The sequence below is a fragment of the Papilio machaon genome, chromosome 2 (genome assembly GCF_912999745.1).
Source record: "Papilio machaon chromosome 2, ilPapMach1.1, whole genome shotgun sequence".
Lineage (NCBI taxonomy): Eukaryota > Metazoa > Arthropoda > Insecta > Lepidoptera > Papilionidae > Papilio > Papilio machaon.
The window spans coordinates 481,141-502,162 of NC_059987.1; the positions used below are offsets into that span (position 1 = coordinate 481,141).

Here is a 21,022-nt window from a genome sequence, read left to right on the forward strand (position 1 = left end):
TTAGTTAGAATGTTGCCAAAGTTTTATATTTAAACGTTACTAGTTGTCGCCGCGACTCCGCCCGCGCGTAATTGAAAAAAGACATAATGCCTAGTAGCCCATATGTTCTTTCAGACTATGATCTACATCTGTGCCAAATTTCATCGAGATCAGTTTAGCCGTTCTTGAGATACCTTCAAAACAAACATCCATCTTAACTTTCGCATTTATAATATTAGTAAGATGTATGTAGCTCGGTTAATGAGACTAAATAATGTATTAGATGTGCCTGCGTGGTAATTTCAATGATGCAAGACAGCTATGTTGTGTCTGTCACTAGTGGATGAATTATATTATTTGTATTTAACATAACCATTCCTACATATAGTACTCGTAGTAGCGATGTCTAAATGTTTTTTTTTTCAATATCGTATTGCTCACTAGTTCTTTACTGTTAAGTATATCGACGGTTATTATTTATTATTTATTAGATGTAAGTAATATTTATTTTTTATTTTAACTTAATACAATTACAATAATAATTAATTTTAAAAGTGGTTTGCTCGTTTTGTAACAAAAATGTCAGCTGCACAAGTCAATATATCAATGTAATAAGTTTGTAAATAATTGTGAGAGAATTATTATAAATAAGATCTTTTTTTAATTGTTTAAGATTAGGGAAAATATGTTTTCAGTCAGTTTTTACATATTAAAGTTATTTAAAAAAAGTTATTGCTGTTTTTCATAACTTCTCAAAATGTTTACAGTATAAATATTATTCGCACGATGCGGGATTTTAAATATTTCTTGAGAATATACTCGTAAGTTGTTTATTTTCGTTTTTCCTTCTGCGAGACAATAGCAATGTTTTACTTATACAAATTGTTTGGTAAAATAAAGACCGTCTATTCCTTAAAGATTTCTGTTGAAAGAAAAGTAAATGAATACTTTAAACACAATGTATAATGAATCAACATTCAAGTTTGAAATGCTTCATTTATTTTCTTATTTTTATTATAAGTTTGAAGAATACTACGGTTACAATAATTATTTTATAAATAAAATATCGCATAAAACGAACGCCTGACTTTTAAATAAAACACCAAGTATTAAGAATATTGAGTACATTTTAAATCAGATTAAGGTTTTAACATTTCTCTACTGATTAAAATAAATCTCTTTATAATTAAGGCTTCATTACCTAACATCGAATAGTTGTTTGGTGTATAAGGTTTTTCGTTTATAAAAAACACATTCTACCTATAGTATTGGGTAATTTAAACCTTTTGTAAGTTTTTTTTTTTTTAAATATTAGTTCTTAATAATCAAACCTGTGACGTGAAATCAACGCCTGTGAAAATTGTATAAGCAATACTTAATAGTTGTGGTATTTTGTGTAGCTATTCATTTTTCTAAGGTTTTTATCTTTGTCGTTATCCCGTGTGCGTTTCGAAGGCTGAAGTTATGAATGATATTGATGGTCCTGATATTACAACTGCTAATAACGTGAAATTTACATTTTACATTACATTTTGTTCAGAAATTTTCTATCGTAATAAATTCATTTCGCAGAGGCTAAAATAAGCTTATATTTGAACTTTAATTAGATTCTATTCAACTGAATTTAATACAAACAAAAATATGACAAAATTAACATAAAAATAACCTTTTTACTCCCAACCAAATTAAATTACTGTCTGAACATTTTTTATTGTCAAGGCACAGACATACAAATTAACAGATTCTTCGTATTCTGATAGAACGTTGAATAAACTCTACATTAAAGGTTCTTTTCTCCTTATGATATTTGCGTTGAACACTTGACGAGCCAGCTAGCTCAAACTTAACATAATTAAACCAAAACAAACAAAGCAAATAAATGGGCCTTGATGTTTTCGTAAATAATTACATTGAATCAAATTATTTTTGGCAATTATTTACGCTACATCGTTTATAAACACTAGTTAAATTTTCTTAAATACATGGAAAAGAAACAGGGAAGACCAAGAATATATGCAACAAATGAAGAAGAAAGTGGATGTTCTGTCGTATCAAGAGGTAAAGAGGATGGCACAACAGAAGAAGAACTGTAAATTGCACCATCGACAAGGACGCCATAGTTTTTACATTTGTTATACAACAAGATGGTGGCAATAATGATGAGACGAGAATTAATACAGCTACGAGAATTCGAGAAAAAATTGTCACTTAAAATTATTATTTTGAGTTAAAATTAGTTCTATCTTTCCAAAAGTTTTCTCATTATAAAGGTTAATAAAATTACAGGTAATTCTAGAAATGTTTTAACATTAATTACTCCGCGATAAGATTCCATGATACGAATCCAATTAGAAGTTAAAAACTTTGTTAAAGTTGTGCGTAAAGTACTTTTTGAGCATGAATTTTATTTTCGGTTGCTTTTGTAAAATTGATTCTATTATGTAAAATGATAATTTAAAAGATATTATAGAAAATAATTTCATTGGATTGAAAAAAGTACTTTTTTCAAGGATCGTATACAAAGTTAAATTTATATAAAAATATATAAATTTAACTTTGTATACGATCCTTACAGTTTAAACTGTGACCAGCTCCAACCAGTGGGTAGTGATATGAAAGGGACCGCTTGGATTTCACCATAAAATAAGGATATGAAATAGTGTAATAGCAAATTTATGCTTTTTAAAACGTTAGCAGATTATTTTATTTACTATCATTTAATATAACCAATTTAAATAAACTGTTAGACTACGGCGACTATGCGATTAAGGGGTGACGGTTGTGTTCCGAACGGAGATCCCGCCTCCTCTTGTTAGCGCCGGTGGCGACCACCGTGGGGCTTTAGTTGGTGTGAGTCCGACATAATGCGACTCTTCGCCCCATAGAGTCGGATATGCGTAGTCATTTCTCCACTTTAAAAAAAAAAGACTACGGCGCTTCTGCTCCTTGTGATTCTAGATTTTTATAAAAGTAAATGCTTACTTTCGTATATCAAGGAGTATAGAAAATTTCCTTTTATATTTATGAAGTGTCGCCACAAGTTAACCATTGAGTGACACGAGTAACCAGTAATGCAATCGGAAAGCAGAAGCAGGAAACTGTAATTCGATCACAAAAAAAACTCACATGATTATGTCAACTATCAAAAAGTACAATAGTGGATGAAGAAGGAAATAGCAGTCAGTTGAGTACACATTAGTAGGAATTGGGCATTGTGTTCGATGTTAAACAATACGCCATAGCGTTGTTGTTACATAACAGTGTACAGAGTTTGAAGCGATTTCGTAACCTTTATCGTTAGCCATTGCAACGCGCATGCCTCTCGTTATTTACCCAATAAACCTTTGTTTTAATTAAATATCGAAATTTATAGAAAATTCTTGAATGTAAACTTAAAATGTGAAATAAATGGTGTTATTTTTTCAATTTTAACTTGAGTATTGGCCTTGCTAAAACGAGAAGGGATGATGATGAATCACTTTGTATGTATTATAGTTTTCATTAAGAAACCTTAAAAAAGCTCAGTGTAGAACATCTTTAAACGTTTTACCTGGGTTTTCAATACCAAAGAAATATTAAAGAAATCGTCCTCCCTATTCCTTCCCATTCTTAAAAAAAACTTTTTGGTCGTGGAAACTTACAATAACGAGTTCATTGAACTTATTGATTTACTTGAATATAAATACCTCATACTTTCTAATTTTCAATTTCATCAAAACAGATTTCATTGAAATCTCAGAATTAATTCAACTGTTTAATTTAAGCAAGCAAACTTTTGTTGTTGTTCTCTATAACATTGAAATTTTATACAAGTTTAAAAGGTTATTGCACTTAAAAAAAACAGGTGGGAAATTTTAAGAAAAATGAAATTTTCAATGTGTTAAAATTATTTATTTATGTTATGTGAATAATTTTACATGTTTTTGACGCATTTGAAACTGATCGTGTCAACTGGGAATTAAAAAAAATATGTTTTGTTCATTTTACTGAGTTGAAATCTGTGTATGCATCTTAACTAAAACCTTTTAGATTATTTTAGAATATTGCTAATGCTAACGCTTACAAATTAATCCATAATGTGTATTTATCATTGAATATTTTTATTACGTTAATTCCTTCTCTTCGAACCTCATACTTTTCCTAACAATTGATAGGTTTAGTTCCACTTTATTTTTTAATATTCGATACTGATGTCCAAGCATCCATAGATGTATAAATGTGGAAGAGGCGAGATAGGTATAGGACAGCGCCAAATGGAAATCCGTGAATCTGCTTACCCCTCAGAATTACGGACGTGAGTTATAATATTATTGTTGTTGTTTTAATTATTTGTAAACACAAATGGACCTTACCACACATTGAACCTGAAGTTCTGTATGCTGTATTGAAGGAAAATTAAAATAAAAGAAATTTTTGTGTAATAAATAACGTTTTATTATCTAAAACAAATAATCTTAACATACTTATAACAACAGCCGCTGTACAGGACTACGATCACATTCGGATTTTATATCACTGAGGCACGATTAAAGCTAAAGTTCAGTCTTCAATTTCTATCTAATTTAATCACTCTTCTGGCTCGATGAGGGCGTAGTCCAGTCCATTGCCGTCGCCGCCTTTTGTCACTTCATTGTCCTTCGCTGTTTTGGCGGTCTCCTTCAACTCCTTCTTCCGTATCTTACCGATGTGCGTCGTCGCTTCTGCGCCGGTCTGCTCAATTGGGGGCGCTACCGACGACACTTGTACGGTTTCGTCCTGCTTCAGTGACGACGCTTCGACCGTTTCGATCTTCTCGGTCTTGACTTCGGGTGCTCTCACTTCGATTGGGACCTCCCTTTCCGGTGGCGGTGGCGGGAGCTCGTGCTTCGGTGCTGAGATCGTGAGCTTGTTGTTTTCCGTCAGCACGGCGGTTACCTCTTCAGGCTTGCTGCCCGGCGGCAGCACGAATCGCTGCACGAAGTGGTTCGTCATGAATCGCTTGTCGTCACCCTCTTCCTTGTGCTTGCCCTCAACGATGATGTATCGGTTTTTGACTTTGATTTTCAGTTCGTCAGGCTTGAATCGCTTCACGCTCAAAATGATCTCGAATTTGTCAGGTTCAGAAATAATTTTAGGCTCCTCCAAACTTTCTTCGACGTCTAGTGCAGCGGCCGCTCGTATCAGTTGACTCCAGGGCCATAGATAGTGGTAAGCGAGAGAGTGACTGATATGCCGGTCCAATGCTGCGAAGGGATCGACATACTTGTTCTTCCTCGCCTCGTCGCAGCTCGCTAGACTCACGGCTGCTAGCAACAGAAGTGTGGACTTGTACATATTGGTAGCGTTGATCAGCGATGCGTTCAAACAGAATGCCGGGCCCGCGAGTCGCTCAGCTTTATATAGCCTCAGCGCGCGTGGGGCGTATGTTCGAGAATGTACGGTGCGTTTCATTGACGGCGGCTGCAGGCGCGCGCCAGGTGTCGCCAACACTTGGGAGAAAGTGAAAACTCGTCAGGTCACCGCTAGTTCGGAATCATCAGTGACTCATTCTTAAAAGTAGGTTTGTTTTTGTTTGAATCAGAGAGATCAGAAGAACATTGTGATAGTTCAAGCTATAACGATTTCTGTAGAACTCAATAGAGCTAAGAAATTTTATGATTTTATTTTTCAAGGAACGGAATGTATTACTTTGATTACACTAGCATTATACTAGTACTTTGACAAAGAAAATTTGATGTATTAGTGATGTGTAATTTGGTGGTAATTAAAAAATCTAAAAAAAAACGTAAACATTTTATCTAACGTCCACGACATATTTAATTCGTTGTTTATGTAAAATACCTATGCTTCATAACCCATGCCAGAGGATCTGGTTTAGAAGTGCGTGTGTGTGCGTGGGCGGCACGTGTGTCCATTTAACTGCAGTAGTGTGCGGGTACCGTTAGCAGCAACGTGTAGGTCAGGGATATTCTTGTTTATTATAATTCCGTGTTCAGTTATTAAACAAAAGCTGACTCATGTTTTGCAGAAAACACGTTTGCTATAAAGTGAAATTAAGTATATACAAGTAGTCTTTTTATGTCAACAGTATTGTACTGGTAGACTTATGTAGGAGTTTGTTTAAAGTAAGGTGATATATGTTTTTTTGTTATGACTTCGTTATTATAAGTTGTTACTAGTTCTGTGTTGTTTAATATAAAGGTAGTCTTTCTTATATTTCTTTTAAACAGAATATAAAGTAAATATATTGTGAAAATTATTTTAATGTCAAAAGTTTGTGAAGCAAATATACTTTTTAAGATAAAAAATTGTCTGAGTGATTATATTCTCACGTGGAATTGATTGTAGATTAAGTTTTATTTTGTTATACTACTTACCTTTGGAAATAAACCTAAGATGTTTTTATTTAGTCTGGATGTTCTTATAAACGTCTATATCATTTATTTTAAATATGTTTTTAACAACAATAGGATTCTACAATGATATAAAAATGAAAAAGAATTACTGTAGCCATGATACAAGGTCATTGGCCTCATCATGCTTACTTTGCAAAACAGCGTGTTAACATTGTAGTTTATTTATAAAAATGTGCATTTTTAGACGAGTCCGAACTTTTTCTGATAACAAGTTCTCGTTGGTTTCGCAGTTAATTTAATTTTTTCTTGTATTTTGGACAGTTTTTTAATAATCATGTTATTTTATCTAAATATTTTTAAGACGCTAACGTTACCTGTACCGAAGTTTAGCAACAGAAAATCTATTTTCAATTCAAATGCTTTAACTTATAAGATTTAGTTTTGTATAATTTTTATCGTTTATAGAACTGTGGTGCTTGAGTGGTGCGGCAAGACCTGATTGCGTATTTCAAAATAAAACATATACTGGGTTCTGTTAAGCTAATTAGATTCTTATATTTAGAGGAGTTAGGTCGAAATTAGATTTTATATTTTTTGATTCGAGAGAATTCCTCAAGTTGCGCATGACCGTACGGATGTAAACAAAGTCAACGCAATAGGTAATAATGAATTGTTTACTCTTAGGAATATTAAGGGATAACTTTTAGATGTCTACCAGCATTTGACAAAGACGAAAGAAGGCCTTTTTTGGTAGAATTATATAATAAAAGTATGATGAACAATTTTATATAAACGAGGTTTTTGATTCTCCAAACGCATGCAGAATAACAATCTTTCATGAACGATGAACGAACAAAAACATGTTATTGCTCATGTTTTAGCAATGCAAACTTATGATAAAAAACTAAATCCTTTATCGTTTTTTTTGCTATTGCACAAGTGTTGCTCGTATTACAAATTAGGTTGTCCAACGGCCCCCTCTAGTGGGGAGAAATAAACGGCTGTAAATTAAATGATTGCCGACAGTTCTAGATTATGTGTACACATATGGCGGTTGTTTGGTTGCACTGGAATATTCTCGAAACTTATTCATTCTCACGTAATTCATCGATCTGTGTGTTATTAAAAAAAGGGGAAACTAACATCTTTTTATAAATACCATTATAATCCTGAAAACTTGCCGTAAGTCCAGACTGTTTGGATACGAACTTAGATAATTTTATTTTTTAGATATAGCATTTTATAATCTACTAGCTTTTACCCGCGACTCCGTCCGCGCGGAATAAAAAATAGAAAACGGGGTAAAAATTATCCTATGTCCGTTTCCTGGTTCTAAGCTACCTGCCCACCAATTTTCAGTCAAATCAGTTCGACCGATCTTGAGTTATAAATAGTGTAACTAACACAACTTTCTTTTATATATATAGATTTAAGGCGTTTGGATAACATGAGAAAATAGAGGAATGGATGCTTCTTTGGCGGCGACCACTACGTTACTCTAACTAAACCGTAGTGAGGTTGTACTTTGTAAAGGTCTACTGTGAATTTTGTCGTGAGAACATTTTATTATAGAGTCAAATCCATCTCTGAACATACCATTAAATGCTTACATTGTTGTAACAGTTGACTACAAACAGTATGTAAACCATTTATGTAAAGTAATAACGCGTGCAAATTTCCGGAAACGCTATAAATTACAAATATAGGTTGCGACCGTAGCAGTCGAATGAATAAAACGTTATTTTGCTATCGCGGATTTTAAAACATTCGTTTACGGTTTGTTTGGTGCACCGATAATTTAAAAATTCACGGTCTTGACTTCCAATCGAATTGAATTACGTCAAATTAATGATTCGTAATAACAATGCCCGGCCTGGGAACATGACATGCGAAATTTAATTACCATCCGTATCAATGGGTCATGCCATTGGATGCCATTTTATCAACTTTATATTCAGGAAGAATTAATAAGACGTAATATGTTACTCTTAATTTAGAAGTCGCTTATCTAAAATATTTACTGCATAAAGACATTTATTCATACTTAAAAACAATCTTAAATGCGTGATTCATACTTGTATAACTCGACATTGATTTGCCTTACAAAAAGAAAAAATATATAAGACATTGTTTGGAACTATCAGGTGGCATAACGTACAAGTCTAAGTAGATTCAAAGCAAACACTTAGCTCATACGGTTTCCAGTGGAACAAGTCATGATGTAATAACCCACTTACAACCCACTCTATGTTTATAAAAAGATTCAAACAACTTTGTTACTAGTTGGTTGTTGACCTCATACCATTTTGTTTCGTTGTTAATGTAAAAAAATTCTTTTATTGTTTTTAAATGTCGTGTTCTAAAATATTAAGGCTGGTTTTTATAGTGCTTGATTTTGTGATCGGACGCGGACCGACCCGCACGATGCACTGTCGATGTAACAATGCCCTTTGTGTCTGGCTGCAGAATCACTTACCGTGGAAGTCAGCCATAATATAAATGCTTGGTTAAGACCTCATAGATGGTACTAACTAGCTAATGCTGCGAGGAGAAACTATTCCGATAACACTAAAAATGAGTGAGTGAGTCACTGTCCTATGAATCATAGATGTAGAAAATTTCTACGCAAATTCGTCATGTAAGTCTTACGTAAAATCTGTGTATCCAAGTATCAATAACAAGTATTCAAATAAGAGATATTCGAAAAGAAATACTTAAGAAAACATAGGTAAGTATGATAGAAACTTTAAAATAAAAATACTAGTTGAAATATTTTATATCCAGTATCCTTACATCGTTGGATACAGATATTAAGTTCCTTGCCTTTAGATGAGTAAAGCTGTGATTTATTTAATACTAGCTTTTACCCGCGACTCCGTCCGCGCGGAATAAAAAATAGAAAACGGGGTAAAAATTATCCTACGTCCGTTTCCTGGTTCTAAGCTACCTGCCCATCAATTTTCAGTCAAATCGATTCAGCCGTTCTTGAGTTATAAATGGTGTAACTAACACGACTTTCTTTTATATATATATAAGATGTAACACCAACAATTAGAAAAGCATTAAAGCGTTACCAGTTTATAAAGGAATAAGTATACTCTTATGACAAAGTATTACGACTAATTCAAGTTTGGAAATACCGTTAAAATACTTTGCAAAGGGTGAAATGAAACATTGCAGTCTTTGCAATTGCCCGTTGAATGTTGGACCGCACGTTCGCTGGAATACTGACCACATTTTATTGTAACTAGATATAAAGGACATTCTTCTTAAAATAAAGTCAAACAACGGCCATTGCGTGTCAGGAATAATTTAGTTCTCTGCAGCCCTATTCATCAAATACTCTACATTATTATGTTGTAAGTATACATATAGAGCGGTTGTAAGGATTTGTTATAATATTACGCAATATAGTAGGTAATTATAATGTAGGCCAACCTTTGGTAAATCTAATTAACAGCTTGACATAACATTTAATAAGATTACGATCTTGGGTAACGGATTTTGTATCCTAGTGTTTTGTGTCTTGTTTTGTTTTAAAAATTAATAATGGAAAACATTGTACTGTCACCATGACTAGTCTCCATATTTGAACCCAGAACTAGTGATGTTACAACAATATGTTTGTACGTTTATCTACTGATGTTTCTACTTACTTATTAATCTATATATATAAAAGAAAGTCGTGTTAGTTACACTATTTATAACTCAAGAACGGCTGAAACGATTTGACTGAAAATTGATGGGGAGGTAGCTTAGAACCAGGAAACAGACATAGGATAATTTTTACCCCGTTTTCTATTTTTTATTCCGTGCGGACGAAGTCGCGGGTAAAAGCTAGTATTCAATAAAATAAAAATTAAGATAGATTTACGATTAAGCATTGACTGAGTCGCGGAGTGAAAGTAAATATTGTGAAAGTAACCATCGTTCTACCTCTCAGCAGTGAGACTGACTACAAAAGGAAATAAGAAAATATATATGTATCAAAAATAAAAGGGCCACTTAAAGTTTGGAACCGGACGGAGAGCGGCAGGCGCCTCGCCACCGAGCTGTTTACCTCCGTCTGTCTTCCTTTCAAATGATTTAAGAACGTTTTGATGCTTTTTACTTCGGTATCGTTGGTATTTCAAATTTATATAAGTTTTTTTGCTTATTTACTTTCAGTTACAATGCAGTTTTTTTTTCTGGGCAGACATGAAGTTACAAAATACACTTGACGAAGATCCGGATGTCTAGATCAAATCAGTTACATCACAGTTCCCATTTGTGTGATCTTGACTTGGTCTCCCCTTATTGCTACTAGGGTCACCATAAACATTATTAACAAATGGAAAATATCTCAAGGGACACTTACTAAAAACTTACAAGCGTAAAGGAATCATAAAATACCGGTGACAAATTTAAATGAATCATAGGTAATTATTTACTAACAGATGGCAATTGTATTGTTACTTACACTTTCTTCTCAATTTGTCAGTATCACTTTTTTAATGCGCAGGAACAATAGTTAGCACCGAGTTGTTTTCTAAAAGTTTCTAGGTATTTTCTTCGCATTTAATGGCAACTGCGATTTCTCTAGAAAGTTGTGGTCTGCGCGGGTAGAGCTCGAAGCGTTGCAGGCTGTTTGTTTATGAAAGTGCAAACTGCTATGTAGGGGATAAAAAGCTCTAACCCAAATCCATTTGTCTATTTACCAAACAGTATGAAAAATATTTTAGACAACAAAATAATGAAAAAATATAGGAAACAATAATCCCAACGTAGGTCGACATACAGAAATTTAATGGACCAAGTCCTGGCCATGAATTGATGAAGTTTGCCCATTTAATGGAACTTTTGAAAACAGTTTAACTTATATTTAGCCGACTTCAAAAAGAAGGAGGTTATCAATTCGACTGTATTTTTTTTTTTGTAGTGACAAAGAAGCTTAGAAAGATAGTCAGATGACGAGAAATATGTTGACAACTAGACAAAATAAGAAAGAAACAATATTTTTCCATTACCACACCGGCTTTGTTAGAAAATTGAGTAAGCCATTTTAACTTTTCCTTCTTACAAGGAAAGGATGGGAAGGGGAGTGGATTTGACGGTCGCGGAGACGCATAGGAAGATGATGTATCTTCTTTCTGTGCGTCTGCCCTGTCGATTAAGTGTAGGCAACGAATCTGTAATTGCTGCGTATTCATGTGACCTCTTGCTCGTTTGTCAAGTTATGATATTAAAAAAAAGATATTAAGTTTAAGCAAAATGAATGTTACAATATTATAAAGACATGGTTCATTTGAGATCGTAAATTCTGTCTCAAGGTCTAAAAAGCAGTGCGGTCCAATTTTAGCCTCAAATGAGGAGCGCCGCTCCTCAGGCAAGTCCGGCCCAATGTCAACAAAAAGGAATAGAGAAGGCAATTTATCGGCGCCATTTTTCGTCCTTTGTTTTTGTTATACTATTATCAACGTTTTGTAATTAGGAATACATTCACATATTGTTCTTGTTTCTTCGTTAATTGGATGTAATTATTTAATGTTGTATTATGGGAAGATTAAGTATTGAATGATTTCGTAATAGGACTAGCTGTCGCCCACGACTCCGTTCGCGCGGTTTAAAAAAATAGGTAGTAGCCGATTCTCGGATTAACTGAATATGCATATAAAATTTCATAAAAATAGTCCAACTATTTTGTAATAATTGATTCAGTAGTTTCGCAGTGTATCCCGAACATACATCGTGGCACAAAATTATTATATATACAAGATTAGAATTTAATAGTAGTTTGTTCAGTTGTGTGGAGTTTCAGGATTCAGGATTCAGGAAATTGTAAAATGACTTAGTTTTCTGGCATCACATTACTACATTTTGTATTTTGGATATTTGTAGACTTCTATACTAATATTATAAATGAAAAAGTTTACATGGATGTATGAATGTTATTTAGATGGTATTTTCGGAACGGCTCAACGGATCTTGATGAAATTAGTCATTTGTTCATTCATGCTATTTATTAAGTTTTTTAATACCACGCGGACGGAATTGCGGGCGAAAACTAGTATTAAATAAATATTACTTGCTCATTTTGTAGTTTATTAAGATCGTCTTCTCCGCATTGTAGATGGCATCTAAGGTAAAATCATTTTACTTATTCAAATCTATAAAACAGGTCTTTATTTTTAAGTAGAAGAAAACCTCAAAGAGGCTAAAGTCCCTGGAGCATTAGAAATATTGCCTTAAAATACTCGGTCAAAGAAATCAAAGGATTTTCAAATAATAATAATCTCAGCATAAGGAGTACTCGACGTTCCTACTTGACTTGGAATAAATTTAAATGTGCTTTAATGTTCCAATATCTGATAGAAAATGTTCCCACTGGAATAAGTGTTTTTTCTAGGATTATTGAACAAATTAGATTTGTAATAGCTTTAGCTTTTTCATAGTTACAATAGACTCATCATCATCAGTCTACCCTAACTTAGGGGTGACTAGGCCATAGTCAATCACGCTAGCCAACTGCGGGTTGGTTGACTTCACGCATATCTTTGAATTTCTTCTCAGATATGTGCATGTTGCATCTTTGCGATGTTTTTCTTCATCGTAAGAACATCGGATAAATGTATATAAATCGAAACTCCCAAAACACATTGGTACATGGCGGGATTCGAACACAGGACCAGTCGTTCGCAAGTCAAGTGCTTAGCCCCTGAGCCACCGACGCTTTTTTCTTCTTACAATAGACTAAATGATTTATAGAAAACTAGTTATTTTGCTCTATATTTAAGTAAAATTTGTCAATTGTCAAGTTACATGTGCTGTATTACAGTCATAAATACAGCTAAAGTTTTATGTCCCAAAGAAGACCAACCTCCTTCCTTATTGATTTTCTATTTTCATCTTTATTTAAACAGTTGCTCTTAACTTTCTGATCTATCATATCTTAATATATACTCGTAATAATATTTTGCCACCTTAAATGTTGTTAGGAGCTCACCCGCCGGCTTCGCACTGGGCCGGTGTGAAAGCGCTGGTTGTGGGGTGTGGAAGGGAAAGGTCGAGGCGACGTCAACACATCGAATAAAAAATAAGGACCGCTCTGATATTCCCCGCTAGATTACCATTTAAGTGTCAAGGGCGTATTTCGTGATAACACGAAGGAGACGAGACGATCGACACCAGATTTTTTAATAAGTGAATATTTCTCCTTTTCGCGTTTCTACGCTCTGAGAGTTTTTTGATAAATGCCTGTTGTATTTTTACGCCAATTAAATTCAGGGAGAAAGCGAGAACTTTGATTTGACATGGTTAAATTATGATTTTCTGTTTCTAAGCAAACAAACATTTAAACGTGATTTTTTAACCAGTAAATAAAATGAAGAGTTTGAACGTCTAATTTGGATTCATTAAATAGTATAGTAAAGTTTTCCTTCGAATCCTGCTCTATTTCTATATCTCACAAGCGCAGCGTTGTCTATTCACAAGTGACGAGCTTGCAGAAAGTAGCTAAAAGCGCTGCGGCCGCGAAACCGCAGGCGCTCGCCGGTCTCACGCTAATTTGGACTCACGCCAAGTTAAGGTAAATCTGTTAAATGTTACTCATTCAATGTTTTGAACGCAGTTTCAAAACATTGGCAATTGTGACTGAGGATGATAGATTCTCTTGGTAGTTTAAGTTTAAATTGTTAGGTAGATGTCACATGGAGAATGTCTGCCAATTATGTTTTTAGGACCCAGCTCTACTTGGCTAAACAAAGATGTGAAAGTCGCGGTACAACAGAAATCGCTTACCAAGAAAACAAAAACCAGCCTGTCACAAATGTTTTGTGGTTGTGTAGTTGTAAGATTTGTAAGCTGAGCGTCCAAAGTCGATACATGCGATGCGTCCGATACCGACAAGTGGACGGTTAGCTTTAAAGTGTGTTGTATTTTAGAAGTCTGAAATATGTTTTTTTATTAGGAAAATCTGTATTACCATCATTCAGAAGTAATATTTGTATATATCTGAACACACATATCTTTTTCCGTGCACCTTTCAGCTTTTCCCAGTCGTAGGACCCATTAGTTGTCGCTATAAAATATTTTGCTCATTGTTACATAATACATTATGAGATTGATTTGAAGTTTTTATTATATTTTTGGATAACTTCCAGAATAATTATTAGATAGAGATTGCCAAAGGCAACCACGTTAATCCGTAGTTCAATTTATGCCGTTTTCAAAAGATATAAATATTTTCTTTTTCATTTGATATATTGAAAAGTTGTTCTGATCCGATAAAATACAGAAATATATTTTATCTGCGAATCTGAATAAATCAGTTAAAATATCACTTTTGCAACTCTAATTATAAAATGGAAATGACAATTCGTTGTATTGCTACATTTTTTCTGACAGGCGTTACGTATCTCTTTTTCGGTTGCTTCTTTAGACTTTTAAATCATTGCTTGAAGTAGATTCTTAAGTTGTTTTAAAACTATAAAAATAAAGTATTGAGTATCTTACTGATTTTATAAATTTAGAACGTAATACTAAAAAAAACAGGTTTTTATTTAGCTTAGGATTGGTTTGATTTCATTTTATTTATACCATAAGGTGGCAAACGAGCAAACGGCTACCTGGATTCGCCGAAATAGCGAGACGACCGTTGCCCATAGACATCCGCAAATACAGATGCGTTGCCTACCTTTAATCAACGGAAAAGAGGACGCACAGAAAGAGGACATTGCCCCTTCCCATGCGTCCCCTCTTCCGCCAAATCCACTTCCTCTTCCCATCCTTTCTTAATAAGAAAAAGGTGGGAAAGAAAACAGGACTAAAATTAGGCCGGCGGCACCACACTCATCAGACGAAACGCTGAATTGTTTCCACTTCACGCCTGTCTTCTGTGTAGTCGTGGTATTCGGCCCATTCGTGCACCCAACAAATATTGTTGTTGCGGGATCTATCATTGCAGATATTAAACGTACAGGCGTTGAAAATTTATAGCATCATCGTATTATTTTATTTTGCTTTAATTGGAACAATTATAATAGAATAATAAGATTTTAAACGAAAATGAAGTAAACTATTTACATAGAGGACAGAACTCTCGTATGAGTAATTGTTGTGCTTCCTTTATTTAGCAGAGTTCTTAACGGAAATGTCGTTTTGTATTTCTTTATTTAGGTTAATTAGCTGTCAGCGTGTACAAAGGTATTGTGCAGGTGAATGTAGACTGTGTTAATTTGGAGCTCCGCCAGGCCATAGCCGCCCAGTCGTGGCTGAAGTTAATTTTATTAAGTCTCCGAGCTTCTAACTTAGGTAAACGTATCCTTAATTCAAAGTATTTAATTTTACAAGATATTAGAATGAGCAATTTTTACTTGTCAGTAAATACAAGGGTTATAAGAGATTATTATGTCTATATTTATAGTTCTTTTTAAACGTTTCTCATATAAAAATTAATGAAAAGGATGCTTTTATAAAAAAAAATGTAACAGTCGCATTAAATTTGTTGAATCATCACATTTTTTATTGAACATTCGAAAAGGTTTTATATGCTGAAATAATAAAGTCGGTTTTTCGATAGTAGATATTTTTATAGCGCAATGTATGCTTTAATATTCCTCAAATAAATTCTTTAAATTTATGCAAAAGGTTTTTAATGGTCTGATTTATGCACGTGCTGTATTAAAATAACAAAATGATTCTTTTTACACATAAATTTACTGTTTGGTGATAGAATGGACAGCTTCATCTTATATATAAAATTTCCATGTCACAATCCCGTACTCCTCCAAAACGGCTTTACCGATTTTTATGAAATTTTATATTCATATTCAATAGGTCTGAGAATCGGCTACTATCTATTTTTCATACCACTACTAAGTTTTTTTAAAGTGCGCGCGGACGGAGTCGCGGGCGACAGCTAGTAATATATAATAAAGATTAAAAGTATACTTAAATTTGATACTTTTTAAATATAAGGTGTGATCGTAGTCAAAGCTATTCGTTATAAAAACATAATTCAGAAAAGTCAAATCACCAAATCGTTCCAATTATGGTCGAGGACTTTTAGTAGGATTGATAAAAGGTTTTTCATTTAATATTTTTTAAGAGCGGATATTCAGTTTTATAGATAAAGGTGACAACTCGGTTAGTAGGCACTTAAGAACATATTTGAATCCATTAAATTTACAAAAAAAAGATATATACTTAAAGTATATGTTTATATATTCTGTTCTATTTTTAGCCGACTTCAAAAAGAAGGAGGTTATCAATTCGACTGAATTTTTTTTTTTTTTTTTTTATGTGTGTTACCGCGAATCTCCGCCCCTGGTGGTCCGATTTTGATAAAAATTATTTTAATCGAAAGGAAGTGCTTGCAGGTGGGTCCCATTTTTTTGTTTTTTTTTTTTAAATAACTAGAAGACTAGTAGATTTTTAATAAGCTTCAAAATTTGTTGCGAAAATTAGGGACATTTTTGCTTTCAGCGCTTACGTAGGCTAAACTATAAGACCTACATCAAAATGACGTATGGCGAATTGTAGCTCTTTAAATGTGCTAAATAAAAGTCCGCGATAGCATATATCTATCTTTTATAGTTTTCTCACAATAACCATTCTTTTCTTTAGGAAACATTAATTAAATTCTTGCCCTATTTCCGACGCTATTATTCAAGTTCAGTATTAACCCTTATGTAAATAAATATGTTCATTATCAAGAGAATTTAATGTAGATTATATTTGCAATTGAAACTATATCATTCTGTCTAATAGTTTAGGAGATATCGTAAGAATAAAATTTCGCGGAAACGAAAAATGCTACATCGCGTTACAATGAATAGCACAAATTTTCTTTCTGGGCTTACGTAGGTCAAACTATATGACCTACATTAAAATGATGTATCGAGTAATTATAGATCCTTAAATTTGCTAAATAAAAGTCTCAGGTGGCATATATCTATCATCTATGGATGTCTCACAAAAACCATGTTATTATGAACAAACTTCGATTAAATTGCACACGAAAAACAGCGTCGTAAGCTTACGGCGCTATTATATTATATTCGATATGAATCCTTATCCAAATAAATATGTTTGATGGCTAGAGTATTAAATGCAGATTACATTAGCCTTTAAACTATGTAATTCTGATCAATAGTTTGGAAGATATTAAATTATTAAAAACTACGCGCATTCGAAAAATGCTACTGCGGCGCGCGGCTAGACAAAATTAAAGGCACGCTACGATGTATTAGTTCGTTAATTTTCAATTTGTATACCGATTTTGATAATTATTTCATTGTTTAAAGGATAAGTGGTTATCTGGTGTATTCTAAATTAGTTTTTGAATTGAAGTACACACATATTAAATAGGAAAGTCCTTTTCTTTATTTGTCTTATTTATGTCCTTATACGTATTAAGGAAATTTGTAATTAAACTTCAAATTCACTAAAAATTGAGAAATAAAACAAACATTTTAAGAAAAAAAATAGCCGACTTCAAAACAAAAAAACTATCTCAAACAAAATGCGCTCAAAAGTAACTTAAAAAAAAAACAATTTCAAACAAAATGCACTCAAAAGTAACGTAAAAAAACAATTTCAAACAAAATGCACTCAAAAGTAACGTAAAAAAAAACAATTTCAAACAAAATTCACTCAAAAGTACCTTAAAAAACAATCTCAAACAAAATGCACTCAAAAGTACCTTAAAAAACAATCTCAAACAAAATGCACTAAAAAGAAACAAAATAATGTCATGAAAACTTCTTTCTTTCTTTCTTCTCTCTTTCAAAAACCCTCTAAACTCTAAAGAAAGTTCTCTTCTTTCTTGTAACATGTCTATATTGTATAATTATTGTTATTTTGGAGTCGGTTTCGGCCTAAGTAGGGACATAAACGTAAGTATGTCTAATACATCTCAAATATAAAATGTCACCTGTTTACTTCGGCCGACACCGACTGCGAAATAACAATAATTATACAATATAGACATGTTACAAGAAAGAAGAGAACTTTCTTTAGAGTTTAGAGGGTTTTTGAAAGAGAGAAGAAAGAAAGAAAGAAGTTTTCATGACATTATTTTGTTTCTTTTTAGTGCATTTTGTTTGAGATTGTTTTTTAAGGTACTTTTGAGTGCATTTTGTTTGAGATTGTTTTTTAAGGTACTTTTGAGTGAATTTTGTTTGAAATTGTTTTTTTTTACGTTACTTTTGAGTGCATTTTATTCAAAAATTCATATAGATTTTCGGATTCTATATTGAAAGGCTTGGATTAAAAACATGTGCAGTAACAATCCATTTTAACGAATCGTGTCTTTTAATTCCATTTGAGGATTTCTTGTTTCCGAAGTTTTCGGAAAAGCCGTAACATTATTTTATGTTTAAAAATTAATGAAGTGTGTAGAAAAATTAAGCTTTATTAATTAATTATTTATACAAAAGTTACAATTATAATTATTCATCATTATTAAATTAAATAACGTTAATAAACTTATATCCGTGTCTACACGCTGCTGAGATTCACCTAATGATATCAAGAACACGTAATATTTTCTTGAATACGTGATATGGATCTGTTCATAAAATTTAATCTTGTCACGAATCACCAAGGTCCTTTGAACGTGATATTTTCAACACATTACCAAGACATTTATCTCATTTATCTAAAACTAGATTTTACCCGCGAATCCGTCCGCGCGGAATAAAAAATAGAAAACGGGGTAAAAATTATCCTATGTCCGTTTCCTGGTTCTAAGCTACCTGCCCACCAATTTTCAGTCAAATCGATTCAGCCGTTCTTGAGTTATAAATGGTGTAACTAACACGACTTTCTTTTATATATATAGACTAGCTTCTTACCTTGTATATTATAAATCCATTACTTTAGAATTTCTCTGCCGTGATCCGTGACATTTTTATTAATACATATTGCTGTCCCTTTCAATCTATTTGACAAAACGGAGACAATATAATGCTTATCATTGCAGTAGAATTTTACGTAACTTCGGATGTTTCAGGAATTTACTACAAATATTAAACACGTCGACTACGTATAAAAATGAAGCATAAACTCGTAGTAGTACATATACTGTATTCTGAATAGTTTGGTTATACGACGTGAACTATTTTCACAGGCTATTGTGCAGGCGTTTTGTGTTACCAGATCGAAGTTTTATTATCCAAAAACAATACATGCATCGGACTTTTACCGTTTTCTATCAGTGTTACTCATGTTAGTAAAAAGTTTTTTTTTTTAATAAGAGAATATGGCAAACTAGTAGCACTGGAACTGCAGATGAGTTGCCAGCATTTAAATATATTTGTTTTTTTTAAATAAAAGTACATTTTGTACGCACAAATACGTTAGAGAAAGTAATTTAAATTAATATCTCTTCCTCCCTAGACATAGTGCATTCTCTCTGAAGAGATTCCATAAAAAAGTTCAAAAACATATGAACTGTCACGTGACAATCACGTGACTTTTCGAAAGTTATTGTAAATTTTATGAATTTGTGAAATTCTTTATAGAGTTGTTTCGGAGCGAATGCACTTTGTATAGGGGGCTTATATCATTTCGTACCTAATAGAAGATAATCTAATAATGTTTGATAATTTTACATATGATCTCAGTCACAATATGTACGTTACTATGTTGGAAAGAATAGAAAAATAATAAGAAAAAAAAAGACAAATGAATTGTACACAACTAATTAATGAAATGAAATGGCGAAATCCAATAAACCAAATATTACTTCAGTAGAAATATACAAGTTGTGTGAATTTATGTAGTAATATACTTTGTTATTTATTAAATAGACGGTTAATTTAATTCTGAATGTCGAACATTTCTTAATGAAAATTCGTATTAAATAAAGCTTTTCGTCCTCAATGTTTAAATGTGTGCGGTCGCAAGCTTCAATTTGAGATATGTTCCATGCCCCATTACACAGCCTGGGGCGACGCTGTACGAGCTGGGAACTGGGGCAGTCTTGCTACGTCGATAGTAAATACCGACGAAATGTCGATGACATTTCACTGCTTTTACATACATATTTTAAATCATATTAAAAGAGTTATCATATCTAATACACAAAGGATTATCCAATAACATTTCTTATGAAGTAATACCATTTTAAATTATATAAAACTAGATGCCACCCGCGACTCCGTCCGGTCGAATTAAAAAAAAATAGTAGCCTATATATTCTTCTAGACTTTGTTCTTCATATATATCAAATATCATGGAGTTTCGTTGAGCCGTTTTCGAGATACCTTAAATCCATACATATAAACATTCCCATTTATAACATTAGTAAGATGCATATTTTATGTTAAAGTTTGTAAACTTAATAATCAATTATAAAATAATGGTTAGCAAACTTTTACCTGTTGCCGTCAAGTTAAATTGAAAGTACAAATACAAAGTTCATCATTGTATTGTCCCTAAGCTTCATAACCTATAGACCCTAAGGGATCCACTCATGTGTAACTAATATGTAGGGTAGAGTAATTAATATAGGCCCCGATCTCTATGGATTACATATTCTCCTTGTTTAGTGGCATAACTTGAACAAGTTTTTCTTTGATGAAAACTATGCCTATTTGTAAGTTTAATATGGTTTTAGAGTTAAAAATTATTATAAAATGAGTTCAAATGACATCATAAAAAATATAAAATAATCGATATAAAATATTGACTCTAATCATTCTTTATCATACAATATCATTCTTTAA

General features: G+C 32.9%; 1 protein-coding gene across 1 annotated transcript; it reads right to left on the minus strand.

Annotated features, from left to right (window-relative positions):
• Positions 1–4,389: 4,389 nt before the first annotated feature.
• On the minus strand, positions 4,390–5,342 carry LOC106716046 (protein lethal(2)essential for life). Its single transcript, XM_014509474.2, has one exon. It carries the CDS (start codon positions 5,290–5,292, stop codon positions 4,546–4,548), a length of 747 nt encoding a protein of 248 aa, XP_014364960.2. The 5' UTR covers positions 5,293–5,342; the 3' UTR covers positions 4,390–4,545.
• Between the last annotated feature and the right edge of the window lie 15,680 nt (positions 5,343–21,022).